The sequence below is a fragment of the Arabidopsis lyrata genome, assembly GCF_000004255.2.
Source record: "Arabidopsis lyrata subsp. lyrata unplaced genomic scaffold ARALYscaffold_8, whole genome shotgun sequence".
NCBI classification, from domain to species: domain Eukaryota; kingdom Viridiplantae; phylum Streptophyta; class Magnoliopsida; order Brassicales; family Brassicaceae; genus Arabidopsis; species Arabidopsis lyrata.
The window spans coordinates 11,081,798-11,093,971 of NW_003302548.1; the positions used below are offsets into that span (position 1 = coordinate 11,081,798).

General features: G+C 36.6%; 1 protein-coding gene across 2 annotated transcripts; it reads right to left on the minus strand.

Annotated features, from left to right (window-relative positions):
• Positions 1 to 380: 380 nt before the first annotated feature.
• Positions 381 to 2,359, minus strand: LOC110228841 (zinc finger MYM-type protein 1-like). Of its 2 annotated transcripts, XM_021027029.1 has the most exons (3): positions 1,574 to 2,359; positions 1,293 to 1,348; positions 832 to 1,033 (listed from the first exon to the last, which is right to left on the minus strand). In XM_021027029.1, exons 1-3 carry the CDS (start codon positions 2,172 to 2,174, stop codon positions 908 to 910), a joined length of 783 nt encoding a protein of 260 aa, XP_020882688.1. In that variant the 5' UTR covers positions 2,175 to 2,359; the 3' UTR covers positions 832 to 907. The 2 variants fall into 2 exon arrangements, with proteins under 2 accessions (XP_020882685.1, XP_020882688.1); XM_021027026.1 differs by having other exon boundaries at positions 381 to 2,359.
• Between the last annotated feature and the right edge of the window lie 9,815 nt (positions 2,360 to 12,174).

Consider the following 12,174-nt stretch of genomic DNA (forward strand, 5'->3'; position numbering starts at 1 on the left):
ACTAACACCCGTTAGAGTTGACTAACAACCGTTAGATTGACTCCGATTTAGAGTATAAGATTCAAAATTTATTGAAGTTTAGGTTGTAAAATACCCTACAAAATTGTCCAGGTATGAAAATCCACGGCGCAGACAGTACGAATATGAAAACGACGTCGTTTTTATACACGTCAGCGTACACGTGTACGATGACTCAGCACCGTAACGGAGTTGACTAACACCCGTTAGATTGACTCCGATTTTTGCACGTTGTATCAAGTATAGGTATGAGATTCAAATTTTATTGAAGTTTAGGTTGTAAAATACCCTACAAAATTGTCCAGGTATGAAAATCTACGGTGTAGATAGTACGGGTATGAAAATCCCCTTTTCCCTAGACAAAATAGCCAAGTCGCTTAATCTTTCTTGTGACATACTCGACCGAAGATAAGACTTGATTAACTTCAACTTTGAAAAACTTCTTTTAGCAGATGCAAGTGAAACTGGAATCGTCATCAGTATTCGATAAGCGATCCATGCATTCGGATAACAATCTTCAACCTTTATTAAAAAGTCTAACACCTCAATTGGCCTCTTTGTTCCAGTTGGTAAAGCTTCTCTTAGAACTTTTAGTTCACAAAACAGATCGTTACCAACAATATCTGAATGGTCCCCATGAGTTAGAGAATTTTCAAGATTGGTACAAGATGCCATCAAACTTTCATCGCTCGCTGACTGCAATTTCTTCAAATCAAACAAAAATCCAAATATTTGTTCATACCTCTCAAATTGTTCAAATCTTTTCTGAAGCGAGCTTAAAGCTTGATCCATAATCTGAATGAAGTAATCAACTCTAAAGCTCTCCTTTGGTAATAAAACCACACTTCCTTCAACTCTCTCTGATTCTTTACCATAATTTCTTTTTCTTTTAATGACCCGCTTTGCTTTCTTGGGAATACAACCTCAATCTCCATCGAATCTGCAATTTCTTTAGCTTCCAATTTTGCTTTTTCAAAACCTGAATCTCTGTACTTTTGAAAATAAGAAACCAGCCCTTTCAACTGAGGGATAGCAACATCTATGTTCATATCTACAGATTGCAAACTCTTACTAACAATGTTCACAGCAGAAAGAAGATTATACCAAATTACCATGGAAACCAAAAGCTCAAAACTTCCAATTCCATGTGTTTCACTTGTTGCAAGACATTCAGCATCGCTCTGTTCTTTCGGATCATCACTATTCTCAGCAATATAAACTAAAGCATCCATGATTTTGGGAGCTTGAAATCGTATTGCTTTAACACATTCAACATGACTCTCCAATCGAGTATGTGACAAAGGCTTGAGTGTTAGACCTCCCACCTTATCTTCAAATATTTTCCACCGCTTAATTGAAGATGAAAAGAAACAATACGTTTGTTGAATGATTCCGAAAAATGATATTGCCTTTGAAGAAATGGTTGCCATATCACAAAGTGCAAGATTAAGACTGTGGCAACCACAAGGTGTGTAAAATGCCCTAGGATTAATCTCAAGTAATCTTTTCTGCACTCTTTTATACTTTTCTTTCATATTCGAGCCATTATCATAACCTTGACCCCTAACATCATCAATGTTTAACTCAAAAGCAGCCAACACATCTTGAAGCTCACAGAAAAGTCCTTCTCTAGATGTATCATCAACTTTCAAAAATGTCAAGAAGAATTCTTCTATCGTAGTTGAAGTGGCTGAAACATCTACATAACGAATGATGACAGTCATTTGTTCGTGATGGCTAATATCTGGAGTGCAATCAAGGATTACAGAAAAATACTTTGCATCTTGAATTTTCTTGATAATCCTGGCTTTTATATCATTAGCTAACAAAGCTATCAACTCATTTTGAATGTTGTTGCTGAGATAATGACAACGAGCTTCACAACTTTTATATCTTCTAAGATGTTCTATCATCACCGGATCAAAATCAGCAAGCATCTCAATGAAACTTAAGAAATTCCCATTACTATCTTCTCCAATCTTTCCATTGCTCCCACGAAACGCTAGATTTTTTTTAGCAAAAGTTTTAACCACATAAATGATCCTGAGCAAAACTTGCCTCCAATGAATTCTCTCTTTATTCATTTCATCTTGAGCATATTTATCAATGGTCTGATTTTTCTCTAGCCTCCGTTCTAATTCCACCCACTGATTCATTCAAAGAATATGTTCCCGACTAGATTCATGCTCTCTAAGCCTTTTCGAAATGTTTCTCTAATCACTGAATCCCGTAGATGCCAATTGACCTCTGTCTTTCTAGTTGAACAATTTACAACAAAAGCAAAAAAAATTGTTAAATGCTTTTGAGTAAACTAACCAACGCCGATCTTGTTTTCTCCCATCACTCATTTCCCTTGCATAATAAAAATGCGAGAAATGCCTTTTAAGGCCATAAAATCTCTCCATTCATTCCATCTTTTTTTATGTCTTTCCAGTTTCCACGATCATAGATATCTAAACATCCCCAATTCTCTCTCATATATCATCACCCTTTTCATCTTTAGTCTTATCTTCATCTTGTTTCTCATTCACATCCTCCTCATTTCCTACATTCAGATTCTCTATCTCAACAACTATTTTTTCTCTCTGAAACTCAGCCATATTCTCATCCACTCCGTCATCTCCGACATGATCATCAATAGTTTCAGATTTTTTGAAATACATGAAAATACCGTTCTCTAGAGATTTCACGAGTGCTTCTCTTCGGTTTTTCTTTTTTTTTTTAATTTGTCTGCTTCACATGGTTCGTTCTTCATGCTCTTCGAAGCATTTTTCTGAAATTTAAAAGTAAAAGCAAAGTTACGTTATTTGATCAAAACAAAAATTGTTATTTATTACTAGAAAATTCATGTTATGCTTCAATTTGATAAACGTTTAACCATAAAACCACTATAATCTAAAAGTCTCAATTATAAACATTACGTATTACGTTTTTTACGGACTTCACCTAATCCAAACAAGTGAACGACCAAACCAAATCCCAAATCAAAATTAAAATATTGAAATCCCTCTCTAAAATTTATCAAGAAGAAAACTATAATACTAAAGAAACTTACTTGTGATTGTTGATAAAGAAAAAAAAAACTTGAGACGTGAGAAGTGGCAGGCAAAAAGACATGAGAAAAATGTGAAAGGTTCTCTGAGTTGCCCTAATTTATTTTTATTTATTTTTCTAATTTAATTAACAATATATATTTTAATTCATTTTCTTAAAAGACAGCATAGTGACATAAGAAAAATTAGGGCCTTAAATTTTTTCCTAAAATAATGGGCCACAAGTGAATGTTTCCTTTTAACTCACATAGCCACGGGCCTGTGTATCCTAAAACTTCGATATCATTATCTATAAATGATGTGTTTTCTTTGAATCTTGTTTTCAAATTTTGTATTACATACTTGAGTCTGCATTTATCTAAGACATAGATAAAACCATAAAAGTTTGAAAAAATTTCTGAAAATGTATTCTACAAAAACAGAGTGTTCATTTAGTTGCATTACATTTAGGATCGAGTCTAGGATGTTTCATATAGGATTGTTGCATATGCATAGGAGATTATGATGAGATAGCCTTGTAAGCATGTTGGTTCACTAGATAGACTCAATGCCCTCGTTGCTAGTTGTCTGATGCATAGTCAATGAAATTGAAGTAAAACTGCACCATGTCTTGAATGCTCTACTCGGTCACACTGTCATGATTTGATACCATTCCCTATCAATTTGAACTAAAAATTTGATTTACAATTATCATGTCTTAACATCAAATTTGAACTCATTGATACCATGTACAAACTTGGGTTTTCTTTCAACTTTTCACCACCCTTGCTAACCCAAGTAGCTGCTTCCACCATAGGAGCAGTTTCCCTAGCCCTTAACCAAACCTTTCTATTATGCCCTGTTATATCTCGTGTGTGATTGTGAGGCCTGTTTTAGGATTGAGCTTGGTAGAAAGTGTTAGGTTTGAGCCGACAAGAGTAGTGTCTCATGTAGTTCTAGTCCATGTTTTCAGGACTAGATAGGACTAGGTGGGAGTCTATTTTTGGGTGGGGATCGAGTATATGAGAAAAAATAAAAGAAAAAGGTTGATGTTTCTAGGAGAGAAGGAAGTTGAGAAATAAGTTAGTCTAGTAATGGATTTTGGGGAACTAAAAATTGAATAAATAGGCTCTGTAACAAAAGACGGTGAAAGTCTAGAAAAGTCTTTATCATAAGAAGATAACAAGAGCCATATTTGTCAAAGAAAACCAAAATCCACTAGATCCATCAAAGTAAAAGAAAACTTCTCCTTAGAACATAAACAGAGAAAAGAAAGAGTGGCTTGATCTAAGATAAAAATGAGAAAAAAATGCCTTGAGTGCAAAGGGTAGAACTAGGATCATCTTCTGGGCTTGAGGATAGTACCATCTGCTGTTGTATACACGGTTTATGTTATTGGGTAGATGAGATACTATTCATGTATGCATAGGTTGGCACTTACCTTTAGCATTCTCCTAAAGCTCAGTCCATTTCTTTTGAGAGTCCCATGTTACTAAACTTGAACCACCTTAAAGGGATTGTCTTTGTCTCCTAACCTTCACCTCAGGCAAATGAGTTCATTGATGGTGCATTGCTTGATTCACGTTCCAAAACTAATGAATGTTAAAGGGATTGGTTGATTTGAAAGCATGTGTAGGTCGAGTATAAGAGTCGGATTAAATTATAGCAATACATGGCTAACGTTTTTGAGTAGAGTTCGATCATATCACATCCTAGAACTACCAACTTGGACCTTGATTTTATCTGTTTTATCTGATGCTTTGGTTCTGAATCCCCACCTTCAAACCTCTCCTTCATCTTGTGTTTACTTGTTTGCTTGAGGGCAAGCAAAGACTAAGTTTGGGGGAGTTGATATGTCTATAATTTTCATGATTTACACATCCATTTATCAACATTTTGATTCTAGTTTCATTCATCTTTCATAACATTCATCATCATTTTGTACATTTTGCATGTTTAGGTGTGTCTAGCATTAGCCTTGCATGCATTTTGCATTCTGGAGTTGTTTCAGGTACTTTGGAGCTATTGGTGTTCAAAAAGAGGAAAAACAGAGCGGAAAGTCATATTTTGACCAATCTACTCGATCACCAATAGCAGAGAGGGAAGCAGTCAGCTCAGCAGGCCATCCAGACAGTTCTACTCGATCGCAGAGGAGAAGGAGCAGTCCATCCTGACAGTTCTACTCGATCGCAGAGAAGAGGAGGCAGTTCATCTTGACAGTTTACAGTTCTACTCGATCACAGAGAAGAGGAAGCAGTCCAACCTGACATTTTACCCACATACTAGATCACAGGAGAGAAGATGCAGCCCAGATCATGCCATCAACCAACCTACTCGATCACCACCTCGACCCTCTGATCAATCCGCACTCAACCAGACAACCTGAGCATAGGAAAGAGAAGAGGAGAGAAGGAACCACTCGATCGCGACTTTGATTTACGCTCAATCATGAAGCCCACTTTTAGCCCACATACTCGATCACATCGTCCTTGGGCCTGTTAAGTGGACTCGAAGCCCACTTTCTTATCTTTGCGTTTTTGTTATAAATAAGTCTCTAAGGGTTTCCCCTGAGACACAGAGAGAGACATCGAGTACCGATTTCTGAATACAGTCTTGTTTAGTTAGTAGCCGCTTTTGTTTCTGCAACTTTGTATTTTCGATTCTTCTAAGTTATTAAGATTTTGCTTTCATTTCCTTGTTCATTTATGTTTCATTTTCCTTTAATCTTTGAAGTTATGCAATCATCAATTGTTTCTATGTCTTTGAACATGTTGTCTGAGTAGTGACTAGAATTTCTGAGGATGGGATAGAGTAGTTGTTAGACCCCTAGTCGATTCTGATGGTTAAGTGTAGTTTTATTGAATCCCTTCTGGATTAGTTATGTTTACTGCTTATTCCTGTCTGATCAAATGGAATTCGATCCAAAGCATTCCCGCACCCAAAAGGTGTTCGATGGAATGCTTGATCCACTAGTTCCAGAGATATTCGTCTCTATCCCAAGGGATTGGCCGTTTAGAGCGTTTATCGGTTCTTATTGCTTGCATAGTTAGATTCCGTAATGTGAATTAGTCTGGGCTAGCTTTGCTTGAGGATTTCTGTCGCGGGAGTGAATTGATCTGTTGTTGAACCTGTTGTCTAGGGATAGCTTCATTGAGAATTGTTAACCATCGGAATTGATTAGGGAGACCACACTATTCGATTACCCCATCCTTAGGAGTTTCTTATTCAATTGATTTATCTATCTACTTACCTGCTTCATTCACCTTCCCTGTTACTTGCTATTGAGTTTGATAATTGTCTGTTTTTGGACCCTTATACTCGATCACATCCTCCTTCTGGCAGTGAGCCTTGTGATCGAGTATATCAGTCATTTTTATGTATTTTTACTATTTTCTGCATCAATCACTAGGACTGTTAGAAAAACAACCAAATTCTGCTTTGCCTGACTTAGTGATTTTTGATCATATCTCATTTGTTTGCATCACACCTGATTGGATTATACCTTAAATACTACAATGACATCGTAAGAAATCTACTATCAATAAAAGTAACAAATCTTTGTAAATATTGTTACCCACGAAATTGTAGAATTTCCAATAACTTTTGAAATAATATATTTCGAACTTTTCCTAAATTAATAATATGAACTGCTAAATACCCGACCCTTTCTATGGTACTCGATAAAAGTAGTTGACCTGCCAAATACCCGACCATTTATCCGTATTCTACTATTTATTGATAATGCATGTGTAAAAAAAATCTATAACCGCATAATAATTTTACACTCCAAAACAGAAGTATCTGTATACAAAAAAGAAAAGAAATCATAAACATATACAACATATATTTCCTAAAAGTATAAAATTACAAACTTATGCTTTTACTTTTAATAATAGATATATTTATAAAATACAAGAAAATTTATAAAACACTAGTAAAATGGGGATTTATGGGTCGGCTATTAAAGCATGAAACAGATCGAGTAATGTGATGGGTATTAAGAAAAAAAAATACATGTTAGTCGACCCTTACACACACATGTAAAATAATTACACCTTTTATCCGACTCTAAGGTTAGAGGTACCCTTTTTTGAGATGGCTTTGAGTCGGATAACAGATCGAATACATGCAACATTTATCACTATGTGTATGCCTAAATCTTCCAGATAAAGTAGGTGACCTGCTAGATATCCGGCCCTTTACCAGTATCCAACTATTTATTTATAGTGCATGTGTAAAAATAAATTATGTAACTGCATATTATTTTCATATTTCAAAACATAAGTATTTGTTTACAAAAAATGTATATAAAGCAACATATATTTCCAAAAATAAAAAATTACAAACTTAGGCTTTATCTTTTACCGTAAAATATATTTATAAAATAAATGAAAAATTATAAAACACTAATAAAAAGGAGATTTACGGGTCATGTAGTAAAGCGGAAAACATATTAGTTAACATGACGGTAAAAAAAAAAAACTCTGATAATCGATCTTTACCCACAGGTAACAGAATTACAGCCTTTACCTAACTCAAAAGTCATGGTTACCCTTTTTTGAGACAGGTAAGAGTCGGGTAACAGATCAAACACGGGTAACATGTATCAGTATGTGTATGCATATACCTACCCAATAAAAGTAGTTGTAGAAACTCGACCCTTTATCGGACTATTTATTGATAATGTATGTGTCAAAATAAATTTCGTAACCGCATAATTAATAATTTCATATTACAAAACAATAAGTATTTGTTTACAAAAAAAAAAAAAAAAAAGAATTCATAAACATATACGGCATATATTTTCAGAAAGTATAAAATTACAAATTTAGGTTTGAAATTTTACTATAAGATTTATATATAATATACAAGGAAAATTATAAACTACTAATAAAGCAGAAATTTACGGGTCGGGTAGTATAGCGGGAAACGGATCAGTTAACATGAGGGGTATTGAGAAAATTATATATCTGATATTCTATCTTTACCCACGGGTAACATAATTACACCATTTACCCGACTCTAAGGTCACGGGTACCCTTTTTGCGAGATAGATATGAGTTTTTTAACATATCGAATACGGGTACCATCTATCAGTATGAGTATGTCTATATCTACCTGATAAAAGTAGTTGTAGATACCCGACCCGATAAAATTATAAAACACCAATAAAGTGGGGATTTACGAGGTGGGTAGTAAAGCGGGAAACGGATTGGGTAACGTGGCAGGTATTAAAACAAATACACAATACTCGACCCTTACCCACATATAACAAATTTACACCTTTTACCCGACTCTAAGGTAATAGTTCTCTTTTTCGAGACATGTACGAGTCGGGTAACAGTCAAATATGGGTAACATATATCACTATGTGTATGCCTAAATCTTCCCGATTAAAGTAGTTAACCTGGTAGATACTTGTATTCGACTATTTATTGATAATTCATGTGTAAAATAAAATCCGTAACCGCATAAAAATTTTATATTCCAAAACATATCAAACATATATTTATAAAAAATATAAAATTACAAACTTAGGCTTTAACTGTTACTATAAGCTATATTTATAAAATACAAGGAAAATTATTAAACGATTATAAAGTGGAGATTAATGGGTTAGGTAGTAAGCGGAAAACGGATCGGGTAACGGGACGAGTATCAAAAAAAATATTAATATCCAATACTCGATTATTACCCACATGTAATAGAATTACAGTACCCTTTACTCGACTCTAAGGCCACTCCTTTTTTCGGGATGGGTATGGATCGGGTAACGGATCAAATACGGGTAATATATATATATATATATATATATTATATTATATATCAATATTGTTGGTGTCGGATCCCGCACCAGAGGTCTAGGACCAACCAAAGATTGCCACGTAGTTGGGGTAACGGCCCATAAAGGATAAAGCCCATTAGATCCGTGAGTCGGAGAAACAGCAGAAGTGGTTATCACTACGAGGAGAATCCGAAGTGATTACACCTCGACATGAGTCCAGAGACGAAGTCGCAGTTAAGTCGGTCCAAGGACATTTTGGGCCAAAAAGGCGAGGCCCATGGAGATCGGAGTCAACTCAAATTCGAACGTTGAGCATTAAAATCAAAGATCAAAACGGACGCATTTAAGAGAGAATAATTGTATTTAATTAGCTATTTAAATGTCGTTTTTCTATGTATAAATATAGAGGCCAATGGCCATGTAAAAGAGGACCTTTTTCTTCGAGCAAGAAATACTATAGCAATTTTTGTGGCAATTCATAAGCTTTTTACATTCTTATTTTTTGTCCCTCAAGAATAATCTTCCCTATTAATAAAAATACTTAAGTGTGTGAATCCGACATCCACATTTTGGCGCCGTCTGTGGGGATAGAGGATTCTTGAGTGGTCAGATTTTTCTTTACTACATTTCCGGGATAAGCAGCGATGTCCGGAGGAGACACCGTTGAGACATCATTGGCCGAAACCTCAAAGCTATGCAGCAAACCATGTCGGACATATCACAAAAGTTCTCGGATGTGGAAAAGGCCGCCGATACGTTGCAAACATCCCAGGTATCTCTTAATCAAAACGGTCATACTATACAAACTCATGTTCCGTCCTTAAGTGCCGGAAATCTTTTGGGAATCCGAAGGAGGATACTCAACTCGCCAAGTTCCGTTGCGCGAAATGAAACCAGCGGGCAAACAACTCATGGTACTACTAATAATGTAGTTCAGCCATTGGATGGAGAGGCACAACTCGAAGATGAAGCTCAACTTGCAGATCAATACGAGCAGGAAAACCTCGACCAGTTCGAGACTAGGAGGAAGGTTAGCCAAGAACTAAAAGAAATGAAGTCAAAGTTCCATCAGGCTACGAGTTCGGAGCCGGATATCAATCGAGTCATTAAAGAAGCTAGGCGAACACCTTTTATCTCGCGAATTGCGAGTTTGAGAATCAAAGATTCCCGGAAGCTCAAGTTGGACCCTTACAGCGGATTGGAGGATCCAAAGAGCTATCTCGCAGCTTTTCTGATCGCTGCTGGAAGAATCGAATTGGATGAAGCTGATGAGGATGCAGGTTACTGCAAGCTTTTTTCGGAAAATCTATGCGGCCAAGCTTTAATGTGGTTCACCCAATTAGAGCCGGGTTCGATCAGCAATTTCGACGAGCTATCAGCTGTATTCCTAAAGCAATATTCCATCCTTATGGATAAAAGCGTTTCGGATGCCGATCTTTGGAACTTATCACAAGGATCAAATGAATCACTTCGAGTTTTCATCACCAAGTTCAAAGGAGTGCTGTCAAAGCTCCCAAGAATCTCACAACAATCAGCTTTATCTGCCTTACGAAAAGGATTGCGACATGATTCAAGATTTAAAGAAGATTTAATACTTCATAAACCAGACACAATTCAGGATGCACTCTTCCGCGCAAACAACTGGATGGAGGTAGAGGACGAAAAAGAAAATTTTGCCAAAAGAAATAAGCAAGAAAAGCCGGCAATCACCGTCCCTACCAAGAAGTTCGAACCCAGGGAGAATAAAGGACCAAAGAAATTTGGGTCGCAACCCTTCAACAGTACCGTTAGAAAGCAATTCCAAGGGAAAGGAAGATCAAACACTTGGGTCCGTGATGAAAGTTTATATTGCAACATTCATAAAGTGACCGGACATTTAACCAAGGATTGTAGCGTTCTTAAAAAGCACCTCGCAGAGCTTTGGGCCAGCGGAGATCTTTCCAAATTCGATATAAAAGATTTTGTGAAGAAATACCACAAAGCAAAGGAAAATTCCAAAGATCAAAATTCCAAAAGACCAAGGTTAACCAACGAGGAAGAACCGAGGAATTCTAAGGGTAAGATCAATGTTATTCTAGGAGGTTCCAAATTTTGTCGAGATTCGATAAGTTCCATCAAGAAACATAGACGAAATGTCCTACTCAAAGCAAGCTTGAGCGAAGAAGTCGATTTTCAAGGTGCATCAATATCATTTAATGAAGAAGAAACGCGGCACCTCGAAAGACCTCATGATGATGCTCTAGTCATTACCCTTGACGTTGCCAACTTCGAAGTATCAAGGATCCTTATAGATACAGGCAGTTCGGTCGACTTGATCTTTTTAAGTACTTTAGAAAGAATGGGAATTAGTCGGGCGGACATAGTGGGGCCTCCGTCTCCATTAGTTGCATTCACAAGTGAGTCAGCCATGTCTCTCGGGACAATCAAGCTACCGGTCCTTTCCAAAAAGGTATCGAAGATCGTGGACTTCGTTATCTTCGATAAGCCCGCAGCTTACAACATCATCCTCGGGACTCCCTGGATTTATCAAATGAAATCAGTCCCCTCTACATATCATCAATGTATCAAATTTCCAACATCAAGAGGAGTGGAAACAATTCGGGGAGATCAAGAAGCTTCACGGACGTGTTATCTAGCTAGCCACCGTATGAAGATTCAATAGCAATTAACGAAGCCCGCAAAAGAGGGACTAAGAACAAAATTTCCTAGCGGGCAGAAAAAAGATGATGTAGTAATCGAAGTGGTATTGGAAGAAGACAAACCGGACCGGAAAATTCGAATTGGGGCAACTTTGACTGGCCGAATAAAAGAAGCTTTGATCAAACTCTTGAGGAAAAACAAAACATCGTTTGCGTGGTCAGCAGCGGACATGCCTGGCATAAATCCATGTATAATTTGTCATGAACTAAACGTGGATCCGAGCTTCGAACCGGTGAAACATAAAAGAAGAAAGCTTGGAGTGGAACGAGCAAAAATAGTAAATGACGGGAATGAGCTGTTAACATTCATGGACGCCTTCTCGGGTTATAATCAAATAATGATGAACCCCGAAGACCAGGAAAAAACGTCATTTATCACTGATAGAGGTATCTATTGTTATAAGGTAATGCCTTTCGGTTTGAAAAATGCAGGGGCAACTTATCAACGGTTGGTTAACAAAATGTTCCACCATCATCTCGGGAAAACAATGGAAGTCTACATAGATGATATGTTGGTTAAATCGTTAAAGAAAGAATATCACGTTAAGTCATTTATAAGAATGTTTTGATATTCTCAATAAAATATCTAAATGAAGCTGAACCCGGCGAAGGGCACATTCCAGAGTCCCTTCCGGGAGAA

Coding starts and splice junctions, on each gene's coding strand:
- LOC110228841 (XM_021027026.1), bottom strand. CDS start 2,174: ATGAATCAGTGGGTGGAATTAGAACGGAGGCTAGAGAAAAATCAGACC.